Source organism: Neocloeon triangulifer, unplaced genomic scaffold, assembly GCF_031216515.1.
Source record: "Neocloeon triangulifer isolate White Clay Creek 2 clone unplaced genomic scaffold, ASM3121651v1 ptg000015l, whole genome shotgun sequence".
NCBI classification, from domain to species: Eukaryota; Metazoa; Arthropoda; class Insecta; order Ephemeroptera; family Baetidae; genus Neocloeon; species Neocloeon triangulifer.
In genome coordinates this window covers 6,264,071-6,279,357 of record NW_026775557.1, presented here as the reverse complement: position 1 = coordinate 6,279,357, position 15,287 = coordinate 6,264,071, and the positions used below count along the sequence as shown (strand labels likewise).

The following is a 15,287-nucleotide window of genomic DNA, read 5'->3' as shown; positions in this document are numbered from 1 at the left end:
AATATTAGACTGCAATTAAATAAAACAAAAATGAAAGCTTGCAATTCGTTATTTTTGAGATCATTGGCAGTATTGGCAGTTGTACTATTTGTGTTTGTGGCTACTGATGAGCAGATTTCATCCTGTTTGTGGACGCACAACAATCTGGGCATAACTCCACTCTCGCCCCTCGGCAAACTCTTCAATGACACCTGGAAGAAATTAATTGTTTATAATTCGTTGGCAAACAAAATTTGGTGAGTAAAATACCTGAAAAGTGACTCTGTTGTTGGGTCTGCCTATCTTGACTGCTGGAAAGCTGTGTTCCACTGGTGTTCGCTGAAAGTGTGATGTAAAAGGCTCTCCAGGGACTGTCAGCCTGTAGCAGATGTGTCTCGGGAAGCGTCCTCCAGAGCTGGACAACCAGGCGCCCAGCTGGGAAAAGAACAACTGTGATCGGACAGCCTGCAACAGCGCCCTCACGCCCATTCCTCCTCCCTCATCTCCATTTCTACAAAAAGAGAAGCAAATAAGTCACAGGAAAGTATAAAATTAAATTTCAAATTACGTATTTGGCTGCACTGAGATTGTCCACTGCTCGAGAAGCAAGTCGGATGGTGACGGTTTGACAGACGGCTCTGGACAAGCCGCCCTTTGAGCTCCACAGGCGCAGTCCGGGCAAACAAGAACCTCCAATTTCATAGGAATCCCCGACTGCCACAGCAGAGATATTCTTTTCCTGAATTCCAGTTCTCGTCGACACTGCGAAAAGGTCAGAAAATTAGTCAAAGGAAAAAAATATTACATCGGAGAGTAGAATATCGCATTATGAAGTCAAGGCCTTGAAAATTGATACTCTGCTTTGCATTACGTTGCATAAAGTTATTATTAATATTCCGTATCATTTCACTCTGGAAGCTTGTTATGAGACTCACAATAATTGGTTTTCCTATCTATGTTGTGCCTAAGGGAAACAATCTCCTGAGCAGTTCAGTGATATAATAGTGAAATATAATAATTGTATAATCAAATAATATCATTGAAATGTAAATAAAATTAAGAAAAATTTAACAACCAAATTTTTCAAATCGAGATAAAATTTCAAAACTGTAAATTCTAATCAAAAAATAAAAATGTGCAAAAATTAAAACAAATTAGAATTTAATATATATTTTGAATTTACACACTTTTAAAAAATAAGACTATTTACTTACCAGCGAATTGGTGTTGGGATCGCACTGGTGCGGGAGGCCAGCCGCGCGAGGTTTGGCCCCGAGTGGAGGGCAGTGAGGCCCTTCGCCGTAGCCCCGTTCGGTGGCGCCAGGCACTCGGCCCTCGAGCACCAGCACGCCAAGGGCTGCGAACAACTCGTGCGGCTCTGCATCCTCGCCCTCGAGCACGGCGCAATGCATCCCTCCTCCTGCAACAATGAGAAGAAAAAAACTCGGTTAATATAGCGCAGAGTTTGTTGGACGCATTCGTGCGTTTAATAAAAACTGCATTTCTAATGCAAAAGAACGAGGCAATCGACGAGTTCCAGACTAGGGCGGGGGTCGGGGAACGCGAAACGGGGTCACTCGATGGACGGGGTGTGCACCGCGCTGCATCTCTCGCGCCAGTGCACAATTATTGCAAGAACCAAAAGGCGCACCCTTTAATATTTATTACATTCAGCTTTACGTACGGAGAGCCCAGCGATTAACTTACGCAAAAAATCACGTTTTCGCGGCGCCCTCCTCTGCACCGAGTCGACTGCACTTGCGAAAAAGCATCGCCCGCGGAGAACTGCACGCAATTTGGCAGGACATTTACGCGATCGAGTCCCGTTGCGTTCGCAACCATCAGCTGGTTTAAAGGCCCTCTATCTGCGCTCGCAGCAGATCCTGGCCCCCTCTACAACGCAACTTCCTAAACTGCTTATGTGCGCACTTCGTCGCACATTGATTATTTTTCCACCGCGTGCCACATTCGCTCCTGCTGCCCTAATAAACAGTCACGCACCCTGAAAAATTGCACCAATAAAAAAAAGTCAAAAAATTTCTCCGACAAGTGAGGAAAAACCTTGAAAAATTATTCTTGACTTGCAAATAATAATGTGCGCATTATTATTTGAATGTTTTATATATATTTTTTTTAACACACGCGGACCGAGCCAAGGTTGCGCACGGCGGATTTAATACATGTGAATGTGTATGTTTAATGCCCCGACTGGCACAGGCCATCCTCAGCAACACCTATAAGCGCTTTGCCAGAGTCCCGGTCCACCTAGCAACAGACCAGCAGCAGCTGCGCTCGGGAGGCGCTGCGCCGCTTTTGCTCTCCGACGTCGCCGCGACCAGCCCAACCTTTCTGATATTAGCGTGATGGCAAAAGCTGAAACGAAAGCCGGAAGAGGATCGGCGGGTGACACCTCCAGCTCTGATCGGGCACCCAAATCGACCTACTTGCAAATGTCAATTGCTAATTTGGCGCAGCGTGATTGGAGGAAAAGTGTTTTGCAAAAAAAAGAGGTCATGACCTAAGCTATCCTTAATTTAGGTCAGTTATTGTAATTGGAGCGTCAAGGGCTAGGTACGAACAAAAAATATTAGAATTAATTGTCATTTGATACAATTATCAGATAAAAAGTGAAGAACAGCAAATTAATTGGAAGATGTAAAAAAATAAACGTGATCAATTTGTCCTGAAAAAATTGCTTGATCGTAAAAACGTACAAAAAATATTGAGAATAATTTTAATCTATATCTGATAATATAAAATATAAAAGTTCAATTATTTTCAGAAAAAAAACTAATGAATGTTTTTACAATTAAAAAAAAAACATTTTGTCTGTATTCTCTTGGGGAATAAGAAACTTTAGAATAAAAAATGTCAATTTTGACGTATATTCTCATCGCTGACGTCAGCATGAAATTGTTTTCCCGAATCAATCCATTTGCGTGCACGAAGCCAATATAATGATGGTTTCTCTCGCCCCGGACTCGCGATAATTTGCGCTAAATTCACTTTCTAATCTCCTCTCACGCCGTTTACCTAATAGACAATCTTGGTGTACAGCAATAAGGATCGTCGCGCAGAACAAAGAACGAAACAAAGATAGCTCTTGCCGCGGCTCAGTGTTCAGTATAAAAGAGTTTCAACAAACTTGCTAATTAGATAAAGAAACTAATCCTGCGCGCGAGCGCATCGCAATTGTTGTGCACTTTTGCAACTCGCGTTTTTATCAACAATTCATGAAATAAACGGCACGCGCAGGGCTAAATAAGGGGCACAAGTTGAAAAGTTCTACTTCCAAAAGAATTAACACGTGGTGAAAAAAGCTCTGTAGGGACGCAGTAAAACAAAACGCATCGAGAATTGAGGTTAAACAGCCGCATATAAAACGTAATTGAAAGTCATCGCGTTTGCAGCGAGTGAAATAAGAAATAATGAAGCGGCCGCAGTAAAACGGAGAATGCTTGTACGGCGAACCAACTTATTTTGTCGCCGCGCATGCATAAATTGCAGCGGCAAGATGTGCTTTCTAACGTGCAACACTTCAAATAATGTGACCACAGTTGGCTTTTAATTCCACGGCTTAATCAACTGCACCGAGTTTCTCTAATCTCTGACAGGCGCTGGAGATTGCGATTTGCTAAATTACAGGAGATTATGAAGCAACCAACTGACATTAATTTGAGACAAAATCACTCTGGCGTATATCGGCGATGAGATGGAAATTTAAAAGCCCTCAAGTGCACTTTACTACAACACACAATGAAAACATATCATAAAATTTTTAAAGAAGGTTATTAAAAGTCTGAAATTTTTTAAAATAATAATCTATTATTTAGTATTTTTTATTTTTAGATGATTTTTTTATTTTAAATTTAAGTAATAATATATTTTTTATCTTTTTTTTTAGTTATATCTATGTTCTTTTATTCCATTAATTCAAATATTTTGTAAATTATAAATAATCATGCAACTATAATTTATAAAATGAGCAAGACACAATAGCATTGTTTATGGTTTAAAAAAAGAAAATTCAAATCGTTTGGGGAGCCCTCGTTTGGGGAGAGTTATTATTCTGGGATTATGATTGAAGTATTTATAAATCCTTTATATGATGATTTTAAAAGCTTTTTCAGTTAAAAAATATTTTGCGGTGATTTGAATTTGAAATTCGGCTTTTCCTCAAAGAAGTTTTTGCGAGTTTTTATTGTTTAAGAAAAAACAATATCCTGCTCTACATGTTTTGGCTGCGGGCTGCAGCCATAATTCATGAGCTTTCTCGGCGGTAGTCGAGAGAAGAAACATGTAGATCAGGATATTTTGTTCTTAAACAATAAAAACTCAAAAAAACCCATCGAGGAATAGACAAATTTTTAATTCAAATCACCAAGAATCAACCCTCGATAGTGAACCTCGACTAAAATATTTTAAGGGTTTATAAAATAAATATTTTATTAAAAGATGCTTAATTGTCAAAAGCAAATACGATTTCTATCAGCGTTTCTATATTATTCGCAGCTTTTAATTTCACTTCGCCGGCAGCCAGGCGAGAAATAGACCGGCCAAATTAGCCGTCGTGCAGCCTCGAGAAGTGCAACAACTGATGTTGGGTAACGAGCGAACTCGCCGCGATACCACAAACAGCACACGCGCTCCTTGAACCAAAGTTAACCCACTTCAGGCCGCCTGCACTCGTTGAATTGCAGCGCGATGCACGATTTCAATTACAGATGTGAATTTGGCAAATTTCACCATAGACCCCGAGGACGTGCGTAATCGTTTTATGGCTACTCGGCGGAAAGGAAGTGTGTTTTTATTGCACCTTGGGCGAAGGAGACCAATTAGAAAAGAAAAAAAAATAAGTGATGATTCAGCTTTTCGGTGCACACGTGCGCGAGGAAAGGATGCGCCCACGCATCTGCTCGCGCGAATTGTTGTTGGCGAGAAGGGCGATCGCGGAACCGCAGTCGCGCGCGTCAGTCAACTCGGGAAACATTTGTGTGCAAATGCGAACCATTCATTTTGCCATTGTGCCCCTTTTGACGTCTTCGCCGCTCTCCGCCCGCGCTATACATGAAATATTGATCTGCTTATATGTCTGTTCCGTTCGCGCCCCAGCGACTTCCTCCGCGACTGCACCGACTGGGAAAGAAATTGGATTCGCAGAAGTTGGGCAATAAACTTGATTTTCTAGCAGATGTACAACGACCCGAATGGATGCGCGACTTTCCTAGATTTATTTCTTGGCAGCCGTCAAATTTCCGCCTCATCAATCATAATGTGCGGCCAAGAACCAGATTTTTTATCAGCAAGACTGGCTGGCGACTTACTGTAAATTTGGCTCATTACATACATCGTGATTTTTGCGTGAATTTTAAATATCGGCGTTAACATCTATTTGAATATATAACAGCTTTTTCATTTATTTTCATAAAAAAAGCTTTTGGTTCAACAGCGTAATAGAAATTTAAAAAAAGATTGTGTTCGTTTAAAAATAAAAACTAACTTATTGGATATTATTATTATTATGAAATGTTTGTGGTTTATATCAGAGAGGAATAATTCCTTTCTATCCCAAGGTTATAGGCCACTCCACTTGAACTTACTTTCTGTCTATTGTTTCATTATGATTGGTTAACCAAAACGGCAAACTAATAATTGGGCATGAAATCCAAAAGTATAAACCTTATTAGGAGCTTCATTGCAACATACAATGCGTGCATTTGACTCCACGGCTGCCAAGCAGATTTCGCCTTGAAAGAAGTTGTGCAGCGCGATCCGGAATTAATTTTAGTGCGTAGTTGGATAGTGCGTAAATGTGACCCGAGCTGATCTCTCTCCCGCTCTCCTCCAAACAGATTTTTTTGCTGTCAAACTCTTATATAACATTTCTAGAAAAGTCTCGACCAATTTAGACAATTTTCTTGCACATCTTGTTATTCCGGGAGCAATTTTACTAAAAAACATAATCAACAGAAGCAGCCTTACCAGCACCTCGCATCTTCTTTCTTTCCCTTATTATTGTTTTAATGAACGAGGTTGCATCATTACAGCCAAGGAAACTCTCACGATTTCACATTTTCATGGCTCGCACTCTGGCTGTCTGTTTTGTTCGCACAATAACTCTCAAGTAACAGTTAACAGTGAGTACACAAACTATCCATACAAAAAATATAACGCTTTCGATTGCCCAACGCCTTCATGTGTCCCAATTTTGCCTTTATTGCGATCGATTTGCGCCAGCGTTATTATCATTTCGATTTTGCATTTACATTTTCCACCGGAAAGTTTGTTTGTGAGTGTAAACGGGTTGTTTGAAAAGAGGCGAATCTATGTCCGCGGCTGCGTGATTTATAAATCGGGACGAGTGCCAAGTCGCGCACATATGCGAAAATACGCGCGTATATAATTCTGCAAATGTACACGGCATGCTAGGTTTAAATTGGAAGCGGGCGTGGTTAGATGTAAATGGCTCATAGATTAGGTCAACAACCCACCGTAGGTACATTAGATTGGGAAATTAGTCAGAACGACGTGTTTGCTCCCTCGCACTATACACGAGTGTGCGTTTCAGATAATGGGATGCGAGTTGCAGCCCAAAGCCCTTCCGGGCAAACATAATGCGCGCTGTTTACATTTAGCCTCTTTGTTTTGCATGTTTGAATGCTCCGGCTTGGAATTGAATCACTCAATATTTATTGTGAGAATAATAAATAATGGAGCGCAGCTGCGAGAACGTTTGACGCACAGGTGGATTTTCCTGCTGCAAATTGCGCCTGAGCGGAATAAATATATGTGTAATTGCAAATTAATTCAAGGACGTTTCACAATTTCTTTCGGAAGGCCACGGCAGTAATTAACGCGAGAAAAACCTCAAGAAGTGCGCTGTGCTTGAATGCTCAATAATTAATCTGCGTCATTGGAAGCGAGAGCGACGCACTTGAAATTAAATTAAACGCCGCCGCGCCCTGCGGAATATGAGTCTTGCCAAAATATGTGTGTGTGGAGAGAGAGAGGCCTGCTGTTCATGATGATTGTAAAAATAGCCCTCTCAGCCATCAGGAATTCCTTTCGTTTTTCACCGCAATCGGTCAATAAATTCACCCAGGGCATGTGTATTGGCTTTGAAACCCGTTGAAATTATTTCTACTTTATAGTGGGTATCAGGTGGGTGTCAATGGAAACTTGCTATTTATGATCTTGTTAAAAACAATATTATGATTAATGATTGAGCCTTCTTTACAAAAAAAAAATAAAAAAAAAAAAATAATAATAAATAATATTTTTTTTTTAAATTAAGTTAGAAAAAACTTTGTGAATAATTAGAAAGGAGGTGCATCTTTCTATTAACGAAAAACGACTTCAAAATTTAATGAAAACAATGTATTTGTAAAAATTTGGACAAATAAACAACAATAATAACATTGTTTGATAATATATAGAATTTCTAAATAAAAAAATATTGCCTCTTCATGGCTTTTAATTGTTATTAATGTTTTTCTTTTCTAATAATCAGCCCAAATCAGCCTTACTCATATTTTTGTTTTATAAACAAATTCATCATTTCCCATCTTGCCTGAAATTGAATCTCTAACTTATTGTTAGAATTAAAAAAAAAAATCATTTTATCTTAAATTTAAAAGCAAATAAGCAAAAAGTGAGGAATAACGCTATAAATTAGAATAGATTTTAAGAGCATAATTTGATGTACGATATAATTAATTGTAAAATAAATTGCTCGAATCAAGTTTTAGTCGAAGGGATGCAATAAAAGAAAACTTTCAAGGCAAGTCTGCAAACAATTGGTGCTCAATAACCTGTGAACATTTTGCTGTGCATCATATGTGAGCGGTAATGAAAATAAGCCGGCAAAGTGGCTGCTCGTCAAAAGTGTGGAGTCAAGGATTTGTGATTGCACGCGAGCGCATGCAGGAGGTGCGCGCAGGTTTCGTCAGTTGTAATATCACGCGGTGATCGCTGCTCGTCCTTCGCACGTGCACCGGTGCTCACCGCCGGCAATAATTGTCGATTCGGCCTTTCGAATGCACTTTCGAAATGTGCATTCTGTGCATTTTATTAAATTATATTCCTCGGTAATGACAGGAAATTCGTGACAATCGCGGTCACCTCAGAGGTCAGTTGGGCGCGACAATTAGCAGGGGCAGTCGGCAGATGATGGCACGGTCGGTGCATGCCAAGTTTATTTCTAGTGGCACTCGACGCGCAGCCACCACCAAATACGTATCGGACCGCTAGCTCTGGTGCTTTGTGTACAAAACACACCACGTGTCAGCGGCACCAGAAGATTCGGACTCACACGTGCCAGAACTGGTGGTCAACAAGGAATTCGCCCTCCACAATTTATTTTTAGATCTAGCTAAGCCTTATAGATCTCGATAGATCTGATCTATTTCTGGAGGTTTTTGTTGAAATCAACATGCGCAATCTCATCAATTTCCTTCATGCGAAAGAATATAAAAAGTAAAATATAATTAGCATGAGCTTAATCCCGATTTAATTTTATTTATTCAATCTTCTAAAAAAAGATTACGTCACTCGAAATTTATTAGGTGGAGTAAATTTTTTGCTGAATGATAATCCTAAGTTTTTATTTTGAAATAATTAATATAATCGTCAAAATGTACATCAATCATTTAATTTAGTAATGCACATAATTATCAAAGTTCTGAGTCATGGGGGAGATAAAAGGCAGGAAATTTTTTAAATAAGCAGGAAGCTGAAACTGCTGTTTTCTGATATCGCACTTCAGTATCAACAGCTGTTACCGTGCGTTTATGTTGAAAAGCACCATATCAAGTTAGATATCTCTTCACAGTACAAAAGAAAAAAAAATGCCACGTATGTGTCACCAATTGATTTAGCGTTACACGTGACACTCCTCATTGTTTTCGGGCGGCCGGGGTCAATTTCTAGGCAATCGCTCCATTTATTTGCATGGCGCATGTTCTCGCTTGCTGGTAATTATCGACTCCTAGCTCGAGCGCAAATCAATATAGCCTTGGAATACCACCCGTTTTTTACAAGTCGCGCCGCTGCTGGGGAAACTGGAGTACATTATGTAATTTTAGATAGCCGGTGTACATAATAAAATATATTATATCAGATGGCTTTTGTACGATTTTCTGACCTGGGCTTTTGTGTCAAGAGAACCTTTTTGTTGGGGCAAGCAGAGGCGGGCGGCGAATTATATTGTGTTTCCTCGGGTGATGTCATGCCCAGAAAGAGCCAGTCCGAAGACGAGTTTCAATGGCGAGAAGAGTTCTTCTGCACGCAGGCAGCTTTAGTTTCAACTTGGAGTGCAATCACGTCGACAAAAACGCGCCATGAAAATTTAATTATTATTATTGAGGGTTTGTTACATGAAAATTTTATTTATAGTGATTTGAATTTAAAATCGGCTTTTCCTCGATGGGTTTTTTGAATTGTTCATTGTTTAAAAAAAAAAACAATATCCTGCTCTACATGTTTCGGCTACAGCCATAATTCATGAGCTGTGAAATCATTTTACAAGAATTAGTATAAAAATCAATCTTTTAACAATACTTATCATTCAAAGAAACAATTCTCCGTGAAAATTATTGAAAGTTACATTTTAACACAAAATTCGAGCAGGATATTGTTTTTTTCTTAAATGACTCACAAAACCCTTCAAGGATTTTAAATTCAAATCACCACGAATCAACCCTCGATAGTGAAATTCGACCACAAAATTTAATTTATAATTTCTAATTATTTCAATATTATATATTCATTAATCTTTCCCGGTATAAAAATACATTGACGTAGCCTCAATAGCGAGTTACGTAATCCATATATCTGTTCTAAGTTGAATAACTCAAGCAGCAGTGAAAGGAAAACTTTTATACTATATTCGCCTCGATTATCCCAAGCTGGGTAAAAAACTTTCTTTGGATCCGACTGCCGCTGAGACAATTTGTTTGTGTTACTTAATTCGCTATCACCACAGGTGAAAGCAAATCGTGAATATTCAGCACGAGTGTGAGGAACAAAACCAATTAACAATTTAATCTCTCCCGAATCGCGTTATTATTTTTTACGACTCTGTTCCTGATGGTAAAACAACTGCAACTCTTTTTCTTCAAATTGGACGCCTCGAGGGCGTGACACTTTTCACGATACACAAATTATATGTTCACGGCCGAGAGGCATCTCCATTTCACCTTTGCCGCTTGTTCTCGGGCGAGCGGCGAAAACCGCCGAACTGGCTGCGAGGTGCATCTTTCCCAATGGGTTTAACGGTTTCTATCAGACTTTATTGTAAAAACATTATGTCAACTAGGTCTCTTCCGAGTCGAATGCAACGACTAAATAGGAATAGCAGGAAAAGAGCTCCTTATGTTTCACAACAAGTCAGGTGGTGTGACAGCTACTTTTTTTAGTGCTCCTCATTTTTAATCAATTATAATTATTCCAGATTTAAAGCTTTTGAAGCTCGAGAGGAAAATTGGATGCTCAAGAAATGTTACACAATTTATTAAAATGCAACGATAAATTTCCAGAATTTATTGCCATGTCGCTGCGAACGTCGAGCCCAAAACTTAGAACTTTGTAATACTTTATCAAGTCTCAGCACTCCTTAAATTAATTTCATTACTTTGATAAACAGACAAAGCGTCCCGAGGGCTCGAATTAACTTCATCTCTGCCTTGCGCCGAAATCCTTCAAGTTTCCATCGTCATTGGGAAAACTTGTTCAAAGTTCTTGGCGTGTATGCTTGAGAGAAATTATCTGATAAACACGCAAAAGAGGGCACGACAACTCGATCAACTCTGCAGATTGCGAAAACATCGATCGCACCAAGTGTGAAGTGAGCCAAGTTTCCGCCGCAAAAATTCTCGGATTTTTGCGTCTCGACTTTGCCCGTGAGTCATTTTTCTATATGGATGCGTCTCGCGGCGAGTGACATAAAAAAAAAAATGAAATACAATAACCGGGCAGCGAGCAAGTGCACTCATTGCCGGCTCGACTCTGACCGGCTGTGTCTGGGGGAGGAGGTCAACGACTCGGCCGGCAGGAACCGAGTCGATGACCTTGTGCCATTGTGCAGGCGATCGCAGCACACAACATGGGCCAACCCATTTCCTTTTGAGCTCTCATTGCCTCAGATGGAGCAAGCAGCACGCAGGGTGAAATCGCTATGGGGTAAATTCTGCTGCCTCACATGCCACCCTCCGTGTTTGGTTTCTTCGAATTTTAAGTCGTTGCGGGAATGATGAGTGAAGGCGGAAATTTGCGGTGCGCAGCGCTGCAGTTGACTGATGCGGTTTATATCTTTGTGGTTCTCACATTTTAAAAGGTTTTTGGTATTTTAAATAATGTCGAATAAAAATTCATCATTGTAAATATCACTAATGTAAAAATAATTTGAAACTTAAATTAAATATTTGTTTTGTAGCAGAATTTCACGTCGAGTGTCGATTGAAATTTGGCTTCTCCTCTATGGGCTAAATTCGTTTATTGTTTCGTATAATAATATTTATTTATTTAATTTCCGTTCAGAATATACGCAATATATGCATAGGAACAGCAAAAAGCCATAAACATAAATTTTATGGGGCAGGACATTATTTATTCTACAAAACAATAATAAAATGCTCAAACAACTCATGAAAGAAAGGCCGAATTTAAATACAATTATCATGAAAATTTTTATATAAAAATTTTTCAAAAAAGTTAGAATTTTGAGAATTGAAAACCAAAGGAAACCACTCGAAACGGGAAATAATTAAATTAGTATCTTTTGACTAAACGCGCCTTTACGTGGAATTACGTTCCGAGACACGAGATAATGAGAAAAAACCAGTGTAAAAAAGTTAGAAAATTCCTGTTGTGATAGTAAAAAACATCAATTGAGGGCGAAAATTTCCCAAAATTAACTTTTTTACACTGGTTTTGCCTCAGTATTTTGAGTCTCGGAACGTAATTCCACGTAAAAGGCGTTTAGTCAAAAGTTACTAATTACTTATTAGAATATTGATAATGTTCTCGCAAATGTATAAGTAATTCATATATTTTTCATTTACATCAATATAAAATAGGATTTAACAACTTTCTTGGTCAGAATTTAACTTGTATCATTTTAGTGAATGCCGTAAAAATAATTTAAGCTTGTCTGAAGCTGCGAGAATGAATTATAAATAATTAATTGTACGTTGAAAAGTTGTACACATTTTGTGTTTAATAAATTTCTATATACAACTTTCTTGAGAAAAATGATAGAGAAAAATAATTTTGCGAGTTTTTAGCCCGATTTAGCCTAAATAATTGATTTGATAAAGACACGACGGGTATGCCTATCAAATAATTTTCCCTTTTTAGGTGCTGGCGTGGAGCTTTCCAATGAAGAGTCAATGGAATAAAAAATATATACACAAAAAATATCCAGCTGGGGGGCTCTCAGTGTGACTGTCACGTAGACACACACGTATATTCTATGGTGAATTATTAAGCGGGCCTTCGGGAAAGGAAATGCGTAACAATATAGGCGCTATAGCGAAATGTATGGTCACAGCAACGTTTTTGTGAACACGATCGGCTGGCTTTATTTCTTTATTGCTCTCGTTTCCTTGCGTGTTTCCTCGTCATTGTTACAAAAATATTCCCTTACATACGATTCTCGGACGTTTCTTTCCTACAGAGAAGAACAAAATGTTTTGAAAATCGGCCTAATCAGCTGACGAGTAAGTTTGTCACCACGAAATTCTTGAGTTGGTCGTCGCTGGTGCTGCTCGCGCGAAAATAGACCAAGGGCCTCGTTTCGCGACAGCACGCAGAAAAACGTGCAACGGTTTTCACACACACCATGATCGGCGAAAAAGCGGATTATTCGAAAAGAATTTGCGCTTATAAAAGAGGATCTGCGTTGCGTCACTTGATTGCTTGTTTGCGCCGATTGTATATATTTGCGACGCGAGTAGGGCTTCATCGCGCGCTGCAGCCGTCGAAACTCACACTACAAAACCACCCTGGCGAACATTGCTTTCAGCCCTTTGCAATCCTCTTATGCAAGAAACATACAACCAAGCAGCGGTTAAATTCCTTGGGAGGAAAACGCCTTTGAGCTGCGAAAGGAAGAGGAGACTTTGTGTATAGGCTTTCGATATTGGATTTCATCACAGTTGGAACGCGACCCATAAATAATAAAAAAATATCAATGTATACGAGTGGGCAATCTATATTTAAATGCAAATTCTGATGCTTTTAACTTGAACATTCAACATTTGATCGCCATTACTTAAAAAAATATATATTCTTTTATAATTACTACATAATCAGTGAAAATAGTGATATTTTTAACCATATTAGTTTTTTCTAATAAAATCAAATAATTATAATTGATAAACTTGATATTAAACTAATCATTTTTGCGGATTTAATTGACATATTTAGCAGAACTTTATTGAGAAGCTTGCGATTGTAGCTTATCTTGTTTTACAGTAAATACGTCGAACAAAAGTAATTTCGCTTTAGGCTGCGCTGGTTAAAAACAAGGAAGTGAATATACTCATGTTTATCCTCATTGCTAATCGCACCACTACTTATTTTTAAAGGATAATCTCCGCACAGGCAGATTAAACGCCCACTGCAAAAATGAACGGCAGCTTTCATGCTAATTTTAAACAAGTCAACCGCACTTGCCAATTTACTCTCGTGTCGCATAAATTGCTCCGATAAAGTTTTGTTGCGCAATTTCTCCTCCGCTTAATAACATACAGCGCGATCTAAATCTGTCCCTCTTGATAATATTTTGCAGCAGCTGTGAACTTTACAGCCGCCACGAGTGCAATATCTCTCGCTGTCAAGAAACAAGGCCGAGACCAATTCGCAAAAAAGAAGTGCGGATCTTCTATGCTCGCGAAGTTGGCACTGCTGTGCATGTGTTCGCCGTGAGCAAAACAAAGATGTGCCCTGCAGTCAAAATAAACACGAAAACACTCAGCGCCAAGTTGTCTCCCAGGCCCGAGAGCGACCATAATCTTAAGCTCGGCGTGGAGAAACGAAAGATCAGAGATAATTAATTGAACACGTGATCAGCGGCTCGACTTCGGCACACATCCATTATTTCTCTCCAATTCTAATGCGCAATTCGATTAAGAGACGGAAAAATGGCAGTGGAGGAAATATCTGCGAGTTTTTCTTGGCTGATCAATTTTTTGTCTCTGCTCCTTTGATGTCCTCCTTCTTTTCTTACTCGGCTCCCCGCGGGCGCTCGTTGCCAAGACAAAAAGAGTGTCTTCGCGACGAAGAAAATGGAAAAGTCACGCTTGACCCTGATACGCGGGTTGAGGGAAAAAAGAAGCCCCGAGAATGCTAACTGCGGCTGACGTCAATGGGTGCAGATGATCCAATCCCGAAATAAACGCGCGGTGCCTGCCCAGCTGACATGCCACAAGGCGCGCCATCAATTTGGGCCCATCAAAAACTCAAAACGGACTTGTCCTTTCATCTGTTGGCACCGAGAGCTCAAGAATTTTGCAACAAACGCGCTTCTCAAGGGCCTACTTGAAGGTCAAACGAGTTCAATCAACTTCAATATTTTAAACACGAATTTTTTATGCTTGATTTTGAGATACGACATTTGCACTTGAGATTAATTTTGTAATCATTAAATGCAGAATGACTAAATCTTTTTTTATTCAAATTAATTTAAATTATAAATTTGATAGATTTGATTTTAGAATTTTCAGACACTTCTTACAATAAATTAAATAAATCAATTGCGCTCATGACAGTCTTCTTATTGAAAAACGATTTTTATTATTTTTTTTTTTTTATTAAAAATAATAATGCAAAAATAATTCAATCATTGTAAAGTGTAAATCTTTTTTGTATTTTTTAACTTCTGCCTAGAGCATTATAGAAAATTTATAATTGGTTTTTGAATTGGTTTCTATCATTAAACCTCAATTAAAATTTACGTATTACGTTGCAAATATATATCAAAAGATTTAACTGCTAATACGTCTTAACCTTATTCACTTCACAATATTAGCTTGGAGTCAACGTTCGTCCAGCAGTGCTGAACTCATTAACTTCTTCGCGTTTATTATTTATGTAAATTTCTATCACTCGTTGACAAACAAATAGTTATTTTTACAATTCCACACATTTCAATCTTATCAAGCATATTCTAAATGACTGATTCAGCAATCTGAACCGTTTCTTGCATCATGGAAATCATAATTACCAGCAATTAAAGATGTGATAATTGTTGTTAGTCTGCTCCAGATTCACGCGTTGAAAATCGGTCGCTTTTGATTTCTTTTTTACTG

General features: G+C 38.8%; 1 protein-coding gene across 4 annotated transcripts in view; it reads right to left on the bottom strand.

Moving 5' to 3' along the window:
• Positions 1-15,287, bottom strand: part of LOC132202841 (atos homolog protein A) — a 31,422-nt gene that overhangs the window by 3,769 nt on the left and 12,366 nt on the right. For 2 of the 4 annotated variants that reach the window (XM_059630082.1, XM_059630081.1), the window contains exons 3-6: positions 1,194-1,399; positions 548-741; positions 250-490; positions 43-191 (exon numbers count right to left, since the gene is read on the bottom strand). In XM_059630082.1, coding sequence (XP_059486065.1) covers positions 43-191; positions 250-490; positions 548-741; positions 1,194-1,391 — 782 coding nt within the window. In that variant the 5' untranslated portion in view covers positions 1,392-1,399. Of the gene's footprint in view, positions 1-42; positions 192-249; positions 491-547; positions 742-1,193; positions 1,400-1,686; positions 1,834-3,012; positions 3,091-15,287 lie in introns of those variants that run through there. The other 2 variants (XM_059630084.1, XM_059630083.1) reach the window with 2 other exon arrangements.